Source organism: Dunckerocampus dactyliophorus, chromosome 7 (assembly GCF_027744805.1).
Source record: "Dunckerocampus dactyliophorus isolate RoL2022-P2 chromosome 7, RoL_Ddac_1.1, whole genome shotgun sequence".
Taxonomy (NCBI): domain Eukaryota; kingdom Metazoa; phylum Chordata; class Actinopteri; order Syngnathiformes; family Syngnathidae; genus Dunckerocampus; species Dunckerocampus dactyliophorus.
The window spans coordinates 14,851,492-14,874,029 of record NC_072825.1 but is presented as its reverse complement, the minus strand read 5'-3'; the positions used below and the strand labels follow the sequence as shown (position 1 = coordinate 14,874,029).

Here is a 22,538-nt window from a genome sequence, read left to right as displayed (position 1 = left end):
TGTGTATGTCACTATCGTACGTGAGGATGCTGGCTTATCGTGAAACAAACGTGTGTGGTAACTGATGTCAATGACAATCACCCAAATGTGGAAAGACATCAGAAGGTTGTTAAACATTTATCAATCCCTTCCTCACAGGAGTTTGCCTGACCACCATTAGACCAACAAACAGCATCGAGCTGCACAGAGTAAGCGAGCCAAACATATTGAGTAAGCATTAAAAACAGGCAGGGTTTAGTCATTTAAGCAAAATGTGTGTGTATTGATATTATTGGGTTTGGCAAAACCAGACACTCATTTTCACACAAACTGATTTGCAGACAGTTTGAGAATAAAATGAATGTATAATATAGATTCTGAAATGGACATGTCATACATGAAGATGTCATGTTAATATTTTACTTGGATATAATGCGAAAACAATATGCATTCCCCCCTATGCAGCTAAGACTAACAAAGCAAGAGAGTGTATTTATTCTTCTGTATCTGCCATGACCCGTGATATGCTGTCCCTCTGAACCCTCACAATTTAATGTTATCGTCTCATACCTCTAACTTTACTTGCCACAACTACTGTACACTCAGTGGCCTTGCAGAAAGAGCAACAAAGACAGTAACACTTGCATAGACACAGTGGGAAGGCCTCAATGACTATCTGTTGTTTATGGAAAAAACACTGTCATTGGCTTCCAGGGAATGTATAAACGGGCCACCCCTGCATGTCACTTTCGTGCTGCACATGCACACACACACACACACACATATATGCACATACACAATAGTTTAGACACTAAACAAAGAGGAGGAGCAGGTGCTTCAAATTCAGCTGAAAGTGAAAATAGGGACTTGTATCTTGGCCGCACCCCAGCAACATCCACGCACACATCTTGCACTCCTATACTCATCACTTCAGGTAAGTCCAACTATGGTTGAGCAAGGCACGATGGGAGGCAGAGTCACACGTATTCGTTTTTATTGGATTAAGGTCTTCTTCTTTGATGGTGTGAAGAGGTTTAAAAAATAGGTTGGGGAGTTTACTATAAATTAACTCTTGATTAATTAATTCTTAGCTCATGTTTTAAAACAACGCGATCTTTTATGGTTTTGCGCAGATGCGTCTGAGGCGTACGTGAGACTTTAAAGTCAAACTCCAGCATGACCTTTGCCTTGTGAGCTGATAGGTGCGGTGACCTTCTAACAGAGGTCGAGCTGGAAGATAACAAAACCAACAAAAAATGAAGGATTAAAGGATGTTTTTGACATCTTTATTTTAACTTTATTTTGTTTTAAGTTGTGCCTTTTTTGTTTTTGTTTGCTATCATTATATTTGGGGGTGCAAGGGCAAGGTCACTTAGAGGTGACTGAGATTTTCTTCATAAAAACATGACTCATGCTGTTCAAACGCATTCAGAATGCGTGGAAAAAGAAGATTTGGCCGCTCTTGACAGATAATGATGAGAAATGTGTCGGGCTTTTCTTCTTAAAAGACTAAACTGTTTATATGAACTGCAAAAACAAGATTAAAGATTTAACTAAGGAGGTATTTTTACAAGGCACATTCTGTGTTATTAGTAATATATACTAAAATGTGATACCGTATATACCTTTTTAAAATTACCAAACTGCCATGAGAAACTTGACTCACCAAAACACACGTGTTATGTGTTTTTTGCTTGTAATTTGTCTCACATTTTAGTACGTTACTTAAGATAACCAAATTGGTCCTACATAGTAAGAAAAAATATAGAATTTCTTACCTTGATTTCAGATGTTTAAAGGTGATGTCCTCTTTGGCTCCAAACGACACTTTTTTCAACCAAAAACTATAGAACACCACCAAAAGAGAGAAAAAAAAATGTGCACATATATAGGCCGCACTTGTCTACAAGCCGCAGGTGTCCACATTGTAACATGGGATATTTACACATACACATGAACCGTGCAGTCCTACCTACACTCGGTGCTCCCATCGACACCCGTTAGCTCGGATGAGTGAGATGTGAGATGCTTTTTTTCATCTGAGTTCAACGGCTGCCCCAGTCCAAGCAGTCCAAGCATAAGCTGGAGTAATTGTACACTTGATCAAACTTACTTAAGACTTGGCAGATCAAGACACAATCGCTGCATAAGACTTCAAAAGGTGATATTACCGTTAGCCACTTCACTAGCCCAATTCACTATTTCTTGAATATGCATTGTTTCAGCAGCAAGGATCAGAGAGTGTGAATAAAGTAGTGCGGAATTTACGGTACATGTCTGTATTTATCACAATTTGAAGCTGAACTTTGTAAATAAATAAATAAAAATTGTCCTGCAGGCCAAATGAGATGACGGGCATTCATGGATTTCACTCACCGTTGCCTCGTAGTGCAGGTGCATAGTCACAAAAGCAGTCTCTCATAGAAGTGACCAACAATTGGAGTCATGTGATTATGATTGTGTGACATTCAATCATAGCTAATGCTAAACATTGGCAAATCACTGTAACTACGTGACAGCAAACATCTAATGCGTGCACATGTGTGTTACGTGGGCCGTAACACCTTTACAATAAGCTATTTGGTCCTACATAGTAAGAAAAAGTATTTTTTTAACCTCAATTTCAGATGTTAATTCTTCTGGAATTTCAGCTTTTACAGTATGAGTGTATGCAGAAATATGTCAAGAAAATCACATTTTTGCTCAATTTAAATGCAAATGAAATGCATGAACAGAAATAGAACAGAATGGGCAGTAACAATAGATTTTTTTCGACAGTGCGGCACATGACACTGTTTTGACTAAAGTTTTGAATCGTTTTTTTCTTTTTGTTGACTGGAAACTTCGCGCCGACTGTTTATTCTCCAAACACCCAAAATGCATCCCTGCTGACGGAACTCTGACCTCTCACACCACAAAGACATTCCCCCTGAGGAGCTGGAGACGTGTGCGTGTTTGTGTGTGTGTGTGTGTGTAGTGTTAGTGGAAGTGTGTATGAAACTGGGGAAAAGTCATGAGAACTAAATCTCTTCTGCTATTAGATTTCACACTTGTATGTTTTCTTTTCCTCTCACTCGTTTGTGTGTCTTAGCTGTGTTGAAGATGGGACATCTCACTCTTGTGGCTGTTATAGCAGGTAACTACAAGTAAAGGGACACCCAAAAAATGTCATCTATTACACAGCAAATAATTAAAGGAGTCACAAAGACCAGATAACCGATGGCTATATTGAAACAAGATTGACAACTGAGAAATTCTCTGTCTCCTTTTCTCACAGTGCTCTTCTCTATTTTCACTGAAACCGAAGCAAGTAAGAAACTCTGCTCTTGCCTTTGTTTTCATCTCAGAGGCTGCTTTAGTGTGTAAATTGGTTTGGGGGAAATTTAAAGGGCAACACTGCATGTCAATAGCCCCGTGATTGATTGAAATGACTGATTCCTGCTCCACAAATCAAAATACCAGAATATAATATTCAATAGAAATTGCCCTTGTATATTTAGAGACCCCTTCTAGGCCAAAAGTCCGACTGTTACATACTTGTTGTCCATCCATTCATTTTCTATGCCGCTTATCCTCATTGGGGTTGCGGGGGTATGCTGGAGCCTATCCCAGCTGACTTTGGGCGAGAGGCAGGGTAGACCCTAGACTGGTCCCATGCATTGTTGCTACTGACTTTTTTTTTCTATATTTCAGGTGCATTTGTTTATAGTAAGTACACAATCTCTTCCTGTCTCATATTTTTTTAATTGTCACACTCACAAACCATGCATATACTGTACTATATTTCATCATGTTCAGCCATGTTGTTGCTGCACAACACAAAGTAGAAGATCCAGTGTATAGTAATAAACATTCATTCATTCATAAATTCATCCAGATACTGTATATACATCCAGAGAATATGTTTATTGAGCAACTATCAAAAGATGCCACTTGTATAGGACACATATGTATTATATTACATGTATTGTACTGTATTTGTTTTGTAAGAGATCATTTCTGCTAACCTGTGAAATTGTTTTCTGACAGACTACGACAGGCTTCGAATCGTAGGCCTGGTCTGTTCGGGCCTTTTGTTTATTGGGGGACTAGGTGTTTTACTGTGTAAGTGCCACATACAAACACTTAATTAGTTAACACGTAAGTAAGGTAAACTTGGTGACAGCTCGTTTTTTATTGGGCCACAATTCATTCCAAGAATACAACTAAACAAGAAAACAAAAAAAAACCCTGTCAAATATGGAAAAAAAATTGTGAAAATTGTGAAATTACCAAGAAAAGTTTGACATGTTGATACTAATAACCCTAATAATAGTGCGTTCTGCCAGATATAATGCAAAGTTTACATGCAGGCAGTTTTTTAATAGCTTATTATACAGTATAGCATATTTCTAGCATTACTAGCATATCTGGTCATATTGGTCATCACCTCTTTACATGATTAAAAATAACAAAATGTCAACTGCATTCATTGATTCTTCAGTGTATAGCCCTCAGTGGAAAAAGTTTGAACATCAGTGGTTCTTCGGGTTCTTAACACAGTACAGTCCTAATAACAATGGAAATGTTTGAGGGATGACATCAGTGCAATTTCTCTTGGAGATGAATAAAGTATCTATCTATCTATCGATCTTTCTAATCTGATGTTATGCTAATAATGCTTTGAAGTCAGACATGGCATTATTGCTGCTTGCTTGTGAGAGCCATCAAACTTTAAAACACTTTCCAAATAGAAATCATGTTTTTAGAAATTATTGATATACATGTTAAGGATAATTGTGCCTGTTAATTCAAACCTGAAATAAAAGCCTGTTGTTCCGGCCATCAAGTCTGGTGCTTGTGCATCTCACCAAACAGTAACAGTATTACTGACACCACTGGCACCTAGTGACCAGTGTAGAATACTACATATCACCACAGCGTCTTTGTCTTCTGAATGCCTTAAATTTGTATTTTAGTTCTTTTAGCCATTTTTATGTTTGAAAATGCTTAATTTAACCCCAAAATACATAAAATTTGATTAAATATGCACATTTGTGACTAATAAAAGGCTGTATTCAATCAACAACATGATTTATTAATCATGAATTGTAACTGCCTGCTTCACACTGCCCGCTCCGAGGCTCGAACACATGACCTTCGCAATGGGAGATGAGAGCGCTGACCACACGGCCAAAAGCCCAGACTGTCGACCGCGCGTTCAGCGCAGCTCTTAAGGCAGAGGCAGTGAGGTTTTACCAACGTATACTTGCGCGGCCTCACAGGCTGGCATCCGTTACATAAATATATTATATTTTTAAACAAATATATATATATAAATATATAATGTGTATTTATATTTTTTAAGCAATGTTTGTGTTATTGTTAGTTATTAGTATCAAATTTAATCTTTTTCAGTGTACATTGTCCCACGGGCCAATAAAAAACAAGCCGTAGGCCGCAATGGCACCTTGACCACACTTTGGATACCCCTGCTTTAAATGGTGGTGCTTTTAAGTTAACCACAGTACTAATAGACACTTCCTTTCACAGACAACAAGTGCACCAGGAGACCCAAGTAAGATTTTAACTTTTTTTCCCCCTATTTTTTAACCCCTCACACTCCACTGAAAATGCAAACAGTCCCCCAATTCTCTGTTGTCTTCTAAATTGCCATGCTGATTGCTCCCCGCCCTCCTCTGTGGCTTACCTCCCACTGCAGGAAAGAAGATGACAGCAGTGAAATCTGATATGGAACCTGACAAACCAGTTCCTTGTAGAACAGCAGACAGGCGAAGGGTGGAGATAAAGGGCGGGAGGGCGTTTGGGGGAAAACACATCATCTCACAGAAACCTGCACGTATGACCAAAAAAAATAAAAAATTATTAAAGAAGTGCAGTTACAGATTACTTGCTTTCAATGTGTATTCCAACAAGATCATCAATGTTCCCTGAGTTGTACAATCATGGAGGCATGCAAGGCAGAAGAATGTCTATTATTATTGTTTGTATGTTTGTAGGATCAACTTCCCTGTCCTTCAATTATTAGCATGTCCAGTGCATACATGTTGCATTACTTTCTTATAATAAAGAATTGCAGGCAGTAATCATCAAAGATATCTTAGTCTATCCTTCACTGAAGCTAATCAAACCCTTGAGCAAACTTCTGACATGCTCTTTCTCGATAAGCAAACACAACATCGCCACTCCTTCCCAGGACTGGTAAGCCCCGGCCGGCAGACGCAGGACCAGCGTACACGCCCCTCGTCCATTTCCTCTGGCGCTTGTGGCACAGTGAAACAGATCTGGGATCAGTACGCTTGTTTCGCGTCCCCTTTCTAAAAGCCTGCCAACCTGTGGAGCATTTCAGTGGAGAAGGGTGTTAAAGCACCGAGCGGTCGACAAGTCTCAGCTTATTTGACATTATCTTCGTTTTAGGACTTCAGCTCGTCAAGGGTAAGTTTATCAACCACATTAGTTTCCGTATTTCAAGCGAGTCTATCTCTTCAAGAATCAGGAAATGTCAGGAATCTGTCCATCTTTTTTTTTTAATAAACTCAGTTGTACTCACTTTAGCTAGTTGTGTTCAAACACGTCTTAGTCGTACTCGCTAAACTGGTTTAAAATCCACATTTAAATCAAAATCAATAACAAAAAAGTGTCCAATAGAAATGTATTTTACATACTGTATATAAAACGTGACGTGGAGATGATCACCCTGTTCACTACAGAATGGCATTCAACATTAGGAAGGTAACAAAATGCATACAATTAATCATTTGGATGTTGTTTGTGCCATACTGAATATTTAATTAACAAAAGATCTGCTAATTATTACATTTAACATACTGATGTAGCCTCCGTGTGTTTGCGTGCGTGTATGTGTGCGTGTGTGAAAAGGCCACCTGATAAAAGCAGTGCTGATAACATTTTGCTACTACATGTATGTGGCACAAGGACATCAATGAAGAATATGTATGCCCTTTAAATTAATACTTCTTGAGAACATATATTGTTATACTATAATGGTGATAAAGGTAATGTAAATGAATATTATTTATTGATGAATCGTTGTTCATTTACAATGGCTGCAAACCATAATATTCAAATTTGTCAATTTCTGTCCAATTTCCAGTGCAGTGTTCCTCAACCTTTATTGAGCACATATTTTACATGAGAAAAATCTCATCACGGGCTAACATGCCATGACTTATTCTGTTGTATGAATGGCAACGCATGGATGCACACGTTAATTGTCTACTTACTGCCATCTAGTGGAAGAGCATGTCATTGTTCTGCCTGTCACTGTGGGTGCGTTCCAAATAGTCGTTTTTGCTTGGGTTAAAAAAAGGCTGTTTGCCCTGCTAGTACAATTCGTTTGGTCAATAAAGTACCCAAAAGGAGGGTGTAAGGGGGACCAAGACAGCCAGTGGGTCTGAGTCCACCTGGCAGCGGATTCTAGTCCTCAGTGAGGCACGTGTCAACGCCGACCACACCAACGCACCAAAACAACGGAAATGGTGTCACCAAAAGTTACCGTAACCAGGCGACACATAGCAATACCCAAAACAAAGCTGGGTGAAAATCATCAAAAATAAGAGTTAAATGTAAGCCCAGAAGCGTGAATACAGCACCATCATTTCTGGTGTATTAGACGCACCAGTGTTGAAGCCACACCCACTAAATTTAGAGAGGAAAAGAGATTTGTACACATATAAGCCGTACTGCACTATAAGACGCACATGACCACATTATAAAATGACATATTATGGTGTGCACGAGTCCGTGAGGCCCAGGCAGATCTATATTCGACAGGAGCCAATCATGAGCTGTGAGAAAATTCAATCGGAAATCGCAAGAGGCTTGACTCACGGTGTTAGATATCTGTCTTAGATAGAAGGCTAAAATCATCCCACAGCAACGTAACACTGAAAAGGTAGCTAGGAAATATACAAGACAAATACAACTAGCTGCGATTTCGACGGGTTGACAAGCTCGTCGTGAGTTCCCTTATAGCTTGTGATTGGCTCCTGCTAAAGAAAGAGCGACCGTTTCCTCACCGACTTGCAAGCGGCACAGTATTTAAACGATTAGTAGTAGTTCTGAAGTATAGGAGATGTCGCATGATTAGAACATGGCCATAAATAAGCCGCACCGCTGTATAAGCCGCAGGGTTCAAAGTTTAAGAAAAAAGTAGCGGCTTATATATATATATATATATATATATATATATATATATATATATATATATATATATATATATATATATATATATATAGTTTTTTTCTCTATAAATTGAATATTTTTGGAGCTATGCTACCTTCTAAATATGTTTTGTAACATTATTAGAGCCATCTAGACATGAAATAACACCCATATAGCCACCTTTACATTCGTATTATCCAACATAGTAGATATAATCTGAGAAAATAATCCATTTAAAATAGTTCACCTTGTGGGGGAGCATAATCAGTAGCAAACAGGAAGTGATGTTGGGGGTTCAGAGTTGGGTTTTAGCTTGTTGTGGGCTATGACCACAAGAATAACTGTATGATTATTATTATTATTATTATTATGTTATTTTTATTGTACTTGTTGTGAGATAATTTAAAGCTGCGATTAAAGCCAGTTGTTCAAGTCTGGTGCTTCGGTGGGGGTCTCACCGAACAATTACTGACACCTAGTGACCAATGTAGAATACTACATTCACAAGTTGATGGTCTGAGAGGTATATACTTTTGGATTTTATCTGGCTGCTTTTATGCTTGAAAATGCTTAATTTGGGAACAATTCGTACAATTTGCTTACATATGCATGTTTTGTCTTTACCAATAATAGGCTGTAGTCAACCACGAACCAGCATCGTTTATTAATCAATGTTTGAAAAACCACGATAAAGTGAGGGAGACAACATATAAAAGTCCCCTGATACGTGGATAATATGCAAAACAGCTGTGTGACAAGGACTACATGAAATCCCATGACATCTTGTGGTTGTAGAATAACATTGGTGTGAAAGCTGACTCATTAATGTGACTCTCTGTTTGTCATTATTGACAAATGACCATTACTGTAAAATATTTCTTTCTTTTCCAAATGTTGAGTTTGTTTTCTGAGGGATTTGAATGCACCTCAGGCCCTTTCAAGTGGCCACAGTAGATGGAGGATGAGAGTGTGGGAGGATGAAATGGAGAAACGGGTGACAGGCTGACAGAGTTGTCTTTCCTATCCCAGGCGAGACAGACTCGCTGTTCTTCTCTCTCTTTGCATGACCGCAGATTTAAAAAAAAAAAAAGAAAAGAAGGGTGGAAGTGGTGGTGAGGAGAGAGAGACCTTCAGAGGACTTTTTTTAGTGACCTGCACTTGCTCCTCACCTTTCCTTGCATCGTTTTGGCGCCTCACAAACACACTAAATTTAGATGCTTTATTAGATGGGAGGCCATTGATTTATTTTGAGGGATGCACCCATGACCTTCAAACCACCTTTCTATGCAACGGTGAAGCCTTTATTTACATCTTGACAAAGACAGCTCAGTGTTTCCCTCAGGACTGCAGTCTATTTGTGGCATTAGGGGTAGCTGATTTCATTGAATAATTTGACAAGACGCATGTCGCGTTAGTGCTTTGAGGTCCACATGAATACTGATGTTTTAAAAATGCATATTTTTTATGCGTTTTAGCCTCTCTTCCAAACGCAAACATATGCTTTTAAAAACTGAGCTTTTAGAAAACTCCGGCAAAAGTTTACAAAAAAAAATAGCGCCAGTTCTATTTGTGGCAGTCGGTCCAAATTTATTATTAAATAAAGGTATGGGAGACACTGGTTGGCATAATCAGTCCAAAGGTTGCTAGAGTCTGCTGGTACAGTGATTGAAAATAATAATAAAATAAAATAATGCTACCTTGCTATCGTAGTTGTCCCTCGCCACATCACGATTTCGCGACTTCGCTCTATCACGTTTTTTATATAATATATTAATTAATAAATCATCACTGTTTTGTGGTTGACTACGGTATTAGTTTTAGTAAAAAAAATATGCATGTTTAAGAAAAAAATTTATGTATTAAAAAAAAGGTATCATTTTCAAGCATAAAAATGACTAAAAGACATTTAAAAAACGCATTGAAAGACACATTGATATGTAATATTCTACACTGGTAACTGATGTTACATTAGCCACCTCAAGAAGTCCCGGAAGTAAAAAAGAAGCAACAAGGAACTCTCCCAATGCGAACACGTGTGAGTCTATATTATGTCTTATTTTATATTACTTTGTCTACTATATTGGGTAAGAATCACTATAGGGGTGTTATTTCATGTCTAGAGGGCTCTAATAGTGTTGAGAACATATTTAGAAGATCTTAAATAGGTCTTCTATGCTCCAACTAAGAAAATATTCCATTTAGGGAATCCGACTTTGCGGAAATTCATTATAATGGTTGGGTGTGGAACCAATTAACTGCGATAAACGAGGGATGACTACACTCGCATTAAGATGAGCACTGTTCACAATCTTGTCAAGTTATACTTTACAGTTGTAGTTTGACAAACAATGGAATTGTCAGTGTTCTGTAGTATGAGCAGTTCATGGAATTGTTCCAACGTTTGCGTCTGAACTCCAAATGACTATAAACCTTTTTTGTTGGGTTTGTTCAGCTGTTTTGTTGGGTTTGCTCCATCGTCTAACCAGAAGTGTTTTTACTTCTATTTAATAGTATTATTGATTGATGACTGCTGGTCTCAGACTGCTGACATTGAATCCCTTCTATGACCTTCACTGACTTCACTGGCAAAACCCTCCTTTCATTACGTCTTTTCTCATCCTTTTTGTGAACTGTCAGGGGCGTTGGAGCACATTTAGACCACTCCTTCATTCTTTTGCAAACTTTGGCTGTTACTTGTGGAAGGACGCTGTGATGTTGTAGCTATACACCGAAGAGCATAAAGGATCACCACTAGCACTGCGTTGTGTGACTCACTGCCTCAGTATGCTCCACTCCCTCTTTCCTTCTTTCCTATGACTGTATTCCGCCTTCCTTTCCTTCCCTCCCATTTCTTCCTGTCTCAAACCGTCATTCCCTTAGGTAACACTTTTCTTATTGACTTGGATGTTTTACTAACTGTATCAGCTATCCACACATCTAAAGGGAGTGTCATAAGGTCACATATTGACTGATTGAGGCAGCTTCAAGTGAAGTTTAAGTTTAACTTTATCTCAGCCTCGTGTCAAAAGCTGAAAAACAGTGCTGCTAATTTGGGAATAAAACATGCCACAGAACAACAGCTGTCTTTGTAGTCTCCTACAGGAACACACACATGCAAGCATACCGTTGGGTGTCCAGTATTCAAGTGGGTGGGTGTAATGAGGGAAAAATAGAAACAACAATGTGAGTCAGACGTTGTGCACAACACATTCCATATCGTGTACACACAAAGTTGAGTATGCGCAAAAAGCAGTAAAACAAATGTCGTAGTAGTAAAACTCATAGACTTTTACATCTCATAGACTTGTGTGTGCATGTGTGTGTGTGTGTGTGTGTGTGTGTATGTAACTGACCTACCTTTTTATCCACTTACAAAGCAGTTGTGACATTTGGTTCATTCTGAAGTGAATGTCTTAGCACTTGCCAGTGTAACTATTTGCAACATGTCATAGTTTGATGTTAAGCGTCTTAACAAGTCAAATGTTATGTAAAGGGTGATCTGCTGACCTTTCCTCCACTGCCACCCATGCATTTGTTTGCGGTTGCTGGTCATGGGAGTTGATGGTGCTCCAAAACGGACTCATACGTAAGCGTATTAAAGTATTGTGACAGCCTCACCGATTGTGCAACTTCATGAGTAGAGTATATGAGAGCAAGAGTGGATGCATAACGCCACAGTTCCACCAAGCGCTACAGTTCTGTTCAACACACCGCAACATGTATGCACTGGTACGCACTCATCTGGTTTGTGTTTCCATTGTGGGGTGTGTGGGCTGATGGTGGGAATTGCGTCAGCCATGCAAATAGTGTGACATCATTGCAACGATACAGTTGCAATTTGCTAAAGAACAGTACACAAAGGACAACACTGGTGCTGTTCTCATTCTATTGCTGTTGTCATACACAAGTGAACATCTTCTGTCAACCAATCATGTGTGTAGCTCCTTCCTTTATCACGGTAGTTAGTACATCAGCCGAAGGGTGCCAAATAGTGGCGCAGTCAGTTTATTTTCGTGCTTTTTAGAACTTTTGACAAAGTAATAGGAAAAAAAAATCACGTACTATACAAAACTAAACTACTGCTTGTTCAGTGCTGTTCTAGTATGAGCATCAGCTAGGAAAAGATGAATGAGAGCAGAGAAACAAACCAGCAGAAAAGGAGATTGAAAGAAAAAAAGGCACAGTCAGAGGCAGGGCATGATAGAGCCAGAACAGAAAAGTCTTTATCCTGGGACCACCAGGCAGAGCAGGAGAAGTGCCTTCACAGGGATTGCTGGCCAAAGGGAGGACAAAATAACCTCAGTGGCTTCTCAGTGGCTAATTTCAAACAACCACTCATAGCATTTCAATAAATTCTACTCTTCTAATAAAATATTCTAATAAATGAATACATTCTACTAATTTCTTTAATAGAAATTCTCTTTTGTGGTTGTCATCACATTACCGGTACCCCTCTGTAGTTGTCTTCATACTTAATACTTTGACAATGTTATTATAGATTGTGGAACTGAAAATGTTTTTAACAAGTAACTATTTTTATGAAGCTTATTTCATTAAATATTATATTGGGGCTGCAGTGTGGCCAAGTGGTTGCGTGCGTGAGCCCTGCCCAGGTACTCCAGCTTCCTCCCACGTTCCAAAAATATGCATGGTAGGTTAATTGGAGACTCTACAGTAAGTTGTCCATAGGTGTGAGAGTGAATGGTTGTCTATATTTGCCCTGCGATGGGCTGGCGACCAGTCCAGAGCGTAACCCGGCTCTCGCCCGAAGACAGCTGGGATAGAAGGTATAGAAAGTGGATTGATGTTATTGTTTCAACATTGTAGTGCACTTATGGCCGAATATAGTTTTCACTTTCTTTTCGATATTTGTTTCTTTTCTGAAAGTCCGGAGTTTGTTCCGTCGGCGGTGCATCCTTTTCATCTGTGGTGCAGTTCTGCTAGTACCACCCCTTGAATTTGTTATTTTGCAGGCATTGCAAGTGGCTGTAGGACTATTTTCATTTACAGTGCAGAAGTACTTTCCACATGACTGACATGGCTTTGTTTACTTTCCGATCTGCTGCAAAAACAAAGCACTTTACAGCAGCTTTACGGCAGGTGGGCTCATCCTCTGATCTCCGATCAATAAAAAAAGGCAAAAATTTAACATCTGTAGTGCCCATGCACGAGCCAGCGTCTATGTAAGGAGCACTCATATAGTAAAACATACCAGACTTTAGGTGTGATGTAGGCCCAAGCCTGGTACAAATTGCCCAGTGTGACCGCACCCACCCCACATTATGTGAAATACAGCTTTGGCTCTCACCTCCTGGCTTCTCCTTAAACTAACAATGTGCTTACACCATTTGATCTTCAAACAAGAGGACTGACACACCATCACCTCTACCCGCCCACACGAGGCTTCTTTGTCCTTGCACTATCTCGCACCCGCTCACCCTTTAGGTTCACCTGCAGTTTGCCCTCTGGGGCTCCTCTCCCCCTGCTCTTCTCTCTCCTGTTTCAGTCTCTGTCTCCTCGTCACAGTCCTCGGTGTTTGCATGTTCTCTCCTGAGGTAAACCGTCCTCTGGTGGTTGTTGGCTTGTTTCCCATCCTCAGCATTCCCACTGCTTCCTCACGGGTTGCTGTGGAGAGGCACCAGGAGAGAAGCACTTGCCCTGCTCTTCTTTTCCTCCTCCTTTCCAAGTTTTAAATACCAGCAGCAGGTGCTTTCTCTCACGTCCTCCTTTATTTTTTATACTGAACTTTACAACAACTTTCACACAATCATCATTTGTATTTATGAAGTATTTGTACACAACATCGACGGACAGCATAAACTCACTTATGTGTCTGTAGATCAAAATCACCCATCTAAATTAAGAGTACCGGTATAGATAAAGTAGGATATAAAGTATAGATAGAGTGCATGTTGACAGACGTTATCAAAGTTAAAGTATATAATGATGTAAGTGCTGCATGGAAACAGGCACAGGTGTGTTTGCTCTTATGTGAGCAAGAGTGTGCTGAATGGAAAAGGTCAGAAGTGGAAAATCACTGCAGTGATGTAGAAGGTGTATGTGTTACTTTGTGCTGTGTTGTCATCGTTGCATAGACACGGAGTGGGTTCAGACACACCACGGAATCTAATTGCAGTTGTCACGATGCAGCTTGTGCAGTAATAATTACGTAAAAGCTCAGGTCGATACACTCTAATATTAAGAAAATAATATGATTAAAATGTCACAACAGACAAGAACATTTGAAGGGTTAGTGCAGTCTAATAATGTTATCATGGATTTTTGTGTCAGCTGGGAAAAAGAAGCAGCCTCAGATATCTACGGTGTATGGGGATATGCATTATTAATATTTAATCTAATATGCCCATACTTAAAAAGACAAGGCTTTTACATGATGCAAGTGTAATGCGTTACCTAGAGATTTACTTAGTTCCATCAACAACAGGTCATGTTTCTGTACTACACAGTATGTCTGGGTGGGAAAGAGATAGAAACTACTGATACTACTACTACTACTACTACTGATACTGGAGATAATGTTGTATACAAGAGGAAAATTTGTTCTTTTGACCAATGAATGTGCCACAGCTATAATTGGTAGTTTCAATGTCAGTATTGAATTAAGCAGGTGCATTCCAAACATAAGAAATCTATTTTAATTTAGTCATGTAAGAAAATATAATGATACTGTCAGAATTCAAATCGACGACACACCAGAGCAGGATAATACAAGAGCAATGTAAATATGACCAAGGCTTGCAACCAGCCACACATAATCACTTGAAGTGATGCAGCTATGTTGAGCTAAGCTGCGCACCAAAAATGTGCCTGTGCCATTCATTGTGGTTAAAATAATGTTTGAAATCAATTACTTTCTCTTCGCAGGCAGACAGGCAACAAGTGAGAAGATGTCAAAATCCTGTGCTTTGGTGATGATGACAAGTGAGTAAATGTTTTCGCTATTTTGTGCCGTGTTACCCCAGGGTCTGAGGATATGGTGGCTGGTGTATTCAATAAGTCTTTAGCAAAACCGCTTTTAACAAAATATCTGCTCACACAGAGAGGGACGACACAAAAAATGAAAAGTATCAACGTAACAGAAAAGCGAGGAGGGAAACACAAAACATACCATGGGTGGTGGAAAAAGGAATGCGATCAAAATAAGAAGAATTCCAAAAACAGGCAACTGCTGATGGGGATGCAAACAGGGTGATTCGAACACACACATATAAGAGTCCAAGGAGAAACAAAGCAAAGCTACAGTTAGCTCAAGCCCCAGCTGAACTAAATAGAACTAAAAAGTGCTTTTCTATGACTAAAAAGACCTTTCTATGTTAGACCAATTTGCTTCTCTTAAGTAATATGAATACCCAAATCTCAGCTACATTACAGGCCAAGAGTTTGGACAAAACTTCTCATTCAATGCGTTTTCTTTATTTTCATCACCAGATTCTCACTGAAGGCATCAAAACTATGAATGAACGCATGTGGAATTATTAACAAAAAAAGTGCTGAATAACTCTAAATATGTCTTATATTTTATATATTTCCTTAAAGTAGCTCAAAGTAGCTGTTTTGATAGCGCTGCAAACCAATGGTGAAATGGTTTTCACTTCACAGGTGTGCCTTGTCAGGTTGACTAAGTGGAATGCCTTATTAATGGGATTGGGACCATGGGGTCCAAACTTTTGGCCGTTCCTGTATAGTAAATCTACATATTAGAATAAGCAAAATAATCTGCCATTTGACATGTTCTGTTGCCAGATGATTTTTGCTATGCAGCCCCCCCACTCGCTATGTTTTGTGGTTGAATACAGCCTATTATTAGTAAAAAAAAATAAAAAATAAAAAAGTGCATATTTAAGCAAATTTTACTTATTCTTGGCCTAAATTAACTAGTTCATTAACTAAATGAACTAGTGATGTGCGATACCACTGATTTCTTTTCCAGTTTGATACTGAAAAAAATTCAGGCTGGCATCAGTGATACCGATACCATACGGATACTTTGTGCAAATACACCTGACATGTTGGATACATTTAAAAAAGTAGTGTATTTCAAATAATAGCATAGCTCATAAAGTAAAGAGTATAAGACATCTGAGTCATTTATTCATTTATTGGAAATAATGGCATAACATTTAGACAAGGCCTCAATAATTGAGTTACTTTCCACTGTGTTCCTGTTAATGATATACATTACTTCAAATGACTGAAGTATTAAAGTATCGATATTTTGTTTTGACAATAGATTTCACAGCCTCAAGTATTGGTATTGGTATCAGGTATTGGAGGTATTGATATTTCAGTATTGAGCCGCACATCACTACAATGAACTCAAATTCAAATACAAGGCAGAAGAAGCATTCTAATTGTGAATGTAGTATTCCACATTGGCCACTAGGTGTCGGTGTTCAGTCCGACAAGGATGAGACGTGATCGCCAGAAAGGCATTTATTGCAGGTTTAAATTATCTCACAACAGGCACAATAATCATAATAACACTGGCTAATATTGGCACTATAACCTACGACAAGCTAAATCTCAACTTTGAATCTCCGACGTCACTTCCTGTCCTTCTTGTCCTGTCCTCTGCCCACCACTAAGGTCTGCTAGGGGACACATTTACTGTGACACACACAAGCAGAAGTTTCATTTATGTCTTAAATGGCTTATTTACTCTTATGTCTACAATATTAGGTAAAACAAGTGTAAAGCCAGGTAAAGCCGTCATTACATTACACTGATACACAAGCCAATAGCCACCGCAGGAAGTACGCTGTCAAGAAAAAAAAACAATAGAGAACTGTGTGAGTTTAAGTCTAAGTTATCTTATTCATGTCTAATATGTCTTATTTTCTCTGATTATATCTTCTATATTGGGTAATACAAATGTAAAGGTGGCTACATGGGGGTTATTTCATGTCTTGAGGGCTCTAATAATATTAAAAACCGTATTTAGAAGATCGTAAACAGGTTTTTTACGCCATAACTATGAAATATTCAATTTCTTCATATTGAATCCGACTAATCCTACTCGGAATTTCATTTATTGCAGTCAAGTCTGGAACCAATTAACCACGATAAACAAGGGACGACCGTAATGAGTTATACAGTACATAGGTGGTGAGCTGAGCTGTATGTTAAAGCATTTTATTTGTGGACTATTTGATTTGTGTTTTTGCTGTACATTCTCAATCTCAGACTCACAAAATGAGCGTGTCTCCAAACTAACTGTGCTTCTCTTGATCTCTTGCAGTCCTCTCACTGGTATTTGCTGAAGAAAATTGTAAGTGCACTTGACTTTTCATCAAATATTTTATGTATGTCAACTAACTTTATGTAAAGGGTTTCACGGTTCCATCATCCAAAAATGACCACTATATTGTGGTCTAAATATACCACAAAATAAACCTTGCAGTGTTTGACCATGATGGTCAATCATAGTGAGGGAATCAAATGAGGCCGTAGTTTGTGCTCGTCTTACTTTGTACTGTTGACTCTCTAATGTCACTGTATGGTATTTGGATGGTTATGTGTGACATGTACCTGCCACTCATACTAACTTTTGACCCACTTTTTTTCTGTCTTTACAGCTGAAGATGACCCATTTACCTTTGGTAATTTATCTTTTTTCTATTTTCTACCTACTACTTTCTACCAAAGTATTTGAACAGTGTACTTTCATGCACCATCACAACGGATTTGACAGAAAGCCATCATAATGGTCAGCCCGGAACTCCATTTGGTAGCTGTCCTTTGATCCCTTGAAACACTCAGGAAGTAAGCACGAAAGGTGCTGATGCAAGTAAATGAAGCTGTCATTATGCTTAAACGAAATAAGCTTTGCAGAGTTGATCAAATATCCTAACGCAAACAAAAAGGGAAGAATGCATTGATGGGCTAAGTACCAAGCAAAGGCCTGGCAGACCACCAACAACTAGATAGAAGAAAGGTTTATAGAATTCACAAGAACAGGGGCCTCCAACCGGTAGCTGTGGAGCTAGCTGTGGCTTGCCAGCTGGTACTGTGTAGCTCATCAAAGGGTCAAAGAATATTTACTTCGACTCTTATTATATAACTGTTCGATTCAGACACTATGCGTCTTTTTAATGAAAATGACCACACAATAGCATAAAGACAGTGACTGCAGCTGCATTGTAAATAAAGTACAATTTAAATGTTAAAACACAAATAAAACACAAACACTGTAGGTCATCTTTCCTTTCTTTTGTAGTGATGAAAGTTGGAGACCCCTGAAGAAATGCATATTGTATTTTAAGCATGGTTTTCTCAACTCTACACAGTGTTAAATGAATACTACACTATAGTTCTAATGTGGGGCGCAAAATGGGTCACATATTGACACCGTTTTCATTTGCCTCTCATCTCTCACCTTCCTCTCAGTCCTTGTTTTACTCCCACAACTGCCGACTGACAGGCAACACGCTACAGCTACAAAGCACTGCGAAAGTCATAGTGGAGCAAACCATTTCATGTAGCTATGGGGGGCTGGTCGGTCAATATGGAAGTTTACTTTTGGGCGATGTGGATATTTTACTGTTACTACCAAATACACAAGATTGTTGTGAATGGTTGTTTGTCTAAATGTGCCCTGCCGTTGGCTGGCGACAAGTACAGGGTGGACCCCGCCTCTCGCCCAAAAGTCAGCTGGGATAGGCTCCAACATACCCCTGCAACCATAATGAGGATTGAGTGGCATAGAAAATGAATGAATGAGCTTACAGCTAATAAAAACCCCATTGTCATAAAGTTCACTATTTAAAGTTCGCTATTTAACAAATCAAATTCAAAAACGTCTTGAGCATTTAATTTGTCTCTTAGTATGAATTGAACTCCTGAAATCAAATTACTTTTTTTCTTTTTTTCCCCTGATATTCTAATCTATTGTTACGCATCTGTATGTTTCCGTGTCATCTGATGGAAATCCTGATGTGTTTTCACAGACTACCACAGACTGCGTGTTGGAGGTCTGATTTTAGCAGCTGTCCTTTGTCTCATTGGCATTACCATCCTTCTCAGTAAGATAATGCAGGATACACACACATACACACACACACACCCTTTCTTTTTATTCCTAGACATGAACTGTCATAAAAACGTAATTTGTCTTCAGGTGGCCACTGCAGGTGCAAATTCAAGCAGGACAGAAGGTGATACTTGCAGTTAAATACTTATTTCCAATTGCAAAATGTACTATGCCCACAAACTAACTGCTTTTTGTTGTCTTTCATGTGCCCATTTCACTGCAGGAGGAGGGCAGGAAGCAACACTCAGGCAATGCTTGCTGAGCAAGGTAATGTATACAGAGCAATAGATTGCAGATAATGTCACACTTTGATCAGATTATGAACACAACAATAACATTAACCCCGTGTATACTTGTGCATGGCAAGGCACTCTACTCCATTCCTGCTGAAATACTGGCGATTACACCGCCCATTTGCCATCCTGCCAAAGTCTAAAGTTATGTTTGCACTGTCCATCTGTTTCACCGTGAATGGCCTCATGTCACACTCACTGGCACGGTGTGAAGATTAGCTTAATGTTGGACGGAGATGGCCTGGTCCTCGCTGTTCAACAGGTGTTGCCTCGCAGGGAGAGGAAGGTGACATGAGGCAACTTGTTATCTCGGAATTGAAAGGTGGAAACACACACGGCATTACTAATGGTAAAATAGCAAAAATGCACTAAGATTTCCAGTTCATTGTTTCAATCGACTATGATCCCCAGACATTTATTTTCATTCACCCTTTCAATATCAACACTATCAATTTGTGGTTGTAGCATATGCATATTTAAGTAAATGTTTTGTACTTTTTGCCTGAATTAAGCATTTTCAAGCATAAATTGCTGAAGTGAAATACAAATATTAGTCTTTCAAAAGACGCATGCAAAGACGTTGTTATGTAGTATTCTACACTGGTCACTAGGTATCACTGTAATGTTCTGTGAGTGCTGTTCACCTGGGTCGTAACACAGGAGTTACTATGCCCCCCTGGGACACAGGAGGCTGGAAAATCAAGTCACCACAGTTTATTGATAAATACACTTAAAAAAAGAAATGAAAAACCCCTCCCATGTCCATAGAAAAAGACGTGTTTTGCGGGCCAAAACAAACAAAAGGACGGTGAGCTGAGCAGGCCAACTCTATGCAGAGCGGAAGAAACTGAAGAAAAAACCCAGGCTGCTGCTCAGCGTCATGCCAGCAGCCAGCACGAAGCAGCTGAGTGGCCCTAAAGTATGACGACGTGGCGAACGAGCCTGAAATGGACGAAGGCAGCATGAGCAGAGTAGGGTGCAGAGAGCTGCAAAAAATACAAAAAAAACAAAGATCAAACTAAAACAGTGCTCAGACCGTGAGACACGTAAGCACAAGACTTGATCGCCGGAACAACAAGCTTTTTATTGCAGGTTTGAATTTTCTCACAACAGGTACAATAATCCCTACTAAAAATCCTGAATATGAACACAGGCTACTGTTGCGGCTGTAACCCACGTCAAGCTGAAACTCAACTCTGAACCCCCGACGTAACTTCCTGTCCGCCTTTCACTCCAGCTCCCCTGGGGGATAGCAACACACACGAGCACGAGTCTCATTTATGTCTTATTTACCCTTATTTTGTCTACTATATAATATGTCTACTACAGTATATAATATGAGTGACTATGTGACTATGTGACTATCAGAAAGAGGACTCTAATAATGTTAAAAAATGTTGTAAACAGGATTTTTATGCTGTTAACTACGAAAATATTTGATTTATAGATAAGTAATTCTGCTTTGGTCGAGTCTGGATCCAATGCATACAAGTACAGTGAAATTAATCTGTTCTAGAAGGTCTGACTCAAACCGAAATGTACTCCAACTGAATCTATTTTTCCCATAAGAAATAACACAAATCCAATGCATCTGTTTTGGACACCCAAAAACGGTAACACAAAACACTTTTTTATACTTTACATGCAGAAATCTATTTGAAATGCATATACAGTAAATGCATACAAATGATAAATAAAAGGGAAATGAACATTTAACATAACTTTTACTTTGATTGAAGACCTTTGTTGACAAAGATGGTGAGCAGAGAGGCAAGGAGAAGAGATATCCACACAGATGATACCGTAATGCTTTGCTAGGAGTTACTGTAGTTCTTGAATTCAGTAAGGTTTCTCACCTTTTTAAAAATCAAAATTCTTCTTCTGAGAAATCCAAGATTTTGAAGTGTGTCTGCAGGAATTGTTGTCATCCAGAAGAAGGATAATTAGGTCAGGGGAGGAAGGAATGGCCAAAAACGTTGGCATCTTTGGCATGCCAATATTTTTGGCCGTGACTGTATATATAGCTATAGAATCATTGATTGATAGAGATGTGGGTACCCGAGACTTCCATAAAATGAGTGTCTTACCATTTGTCTGCAGGTCATGCCTGTGATTGCTAGAGGTTGACAAGAAAACAATGACTCCCAGGAGTCAGATCTGAGGAAGCTGCAGCATTTGAGACCCACGCAGTGGCTTTTTCATTGTTACAGGAAAAAACAGGAAGTTATAAGATGTGGGCCTGTTGTGATTTATTTGTGCCTGACAACTGCTCTGCAGCCCGCTCTTCCATATACACTCACACACATACATGGACATGAACACTCTTATAGACACATGTGATGTTACTTTCATTCACTTCAACTTTTTCCACAAACCTAGTACCAAAAATGTTCCTTTATGTAGGTTGTGTCAAATGTATCACAGTACTATTTGTAGTTGTATCTGTGTGTGTCAGATAAATGTTGAGCTAGACTGTAGACATTAGTTACTGTAAGCAGCCTAACACATTATGCATATATTCATGCCCAATACAGCAAATAGAAGTAACCATACATGTTAAAAGTTGTTGTTGAAAGTTGTGTTAATAATGTATGATCATCTTTTTAGCTTCATTGAACATTATGGTGGATGGCAGGGTTCAAAAACACGGAATTTGTCATGTTTCGGTTATTAAAGAATCATTGAAATCACTATGAAAACGCGTTACATTCTTGTGTTCTTTTGCATAACAAGGCCTACGCTTCTCAGCCACCCACTTTAACCCCTTGTTGGCATATGTTTGAAAAATATCTGATCTACAGATGGCAGAAAAACACCAACTTGCATTGACAGATGCTTATTAAAGGCTTTACTGCACATCCTGAGAGCTGAACATTAATACTTAATATACAAACGTGTCCGTCCTGTTACTTCATTATACGGACCCAACAGAAAAAAATAATACTCGGGCGCCATCTAGTGGCTTAAACATCTACATGCAATAATAGTTTAGATCGCTAGTACCTTCAGTACGGGTCAAACGTTGTCGTGTT

General features: G+C 39.0%; 2 protein-coding genes across 2 annotated transcripts; both read left to right on the top strand.

The window, feature by feature from the left end:
• Nucleotides 1-764: 764 nt before the first annotated feature.
• LOC129185420 (FXYD domain-containing ion transport regulator 11-like) lies at nt 765-6,085 on the top strand. The gene is made up of 7 exons (XM_054782490.1): nt 765-913; nt 3,071-3,115; nt 3,257-3,289; nt 3,673-3,687; nt 4,009-4,083; nt 5,512-5,536; nt 5,681-6,085. Exons 1-7 carry the CDS (start codon nt 766-768, stop codon nt 5,706-5,708), a joined length of 369 nt encoding a protein of 122 aa, XP_054638465.1. The 5' UTR covers nt 765; the 3' UTR covers nt 5,709-6,085.
• Nucleotides 6,086-6,267: 182 nt separating this feature from the next.
• On the top strand, nt 6,268-22,195 carry LOC129185421 (phospholemman-like). Its single transcript, XM_054782492.1, has 8 exons — nt 6,268-6,414; nt 15,049-15,105; nt 17,423-17,452; nt 17,760-17,783; nt 19,131-19,205; nt 19,301-19,337; nt 19,437-19,480; nt 21,607-22,195. Exons 2-8 carry the CDS (start codon nt 15,072-15,074, stop codon nt 21,624-21,626), a joined length of 264 nt encoding a protein of 87 aa, XP_054638467.1. The 5' UTR covers nt 6,268-6,414; nt 15,049-15,071; the 3' UTR covers nt 21,627-22,195.
• The last annotated feature ends 343 nt before the right edge of the window (nt 22,196-22,538 follow it).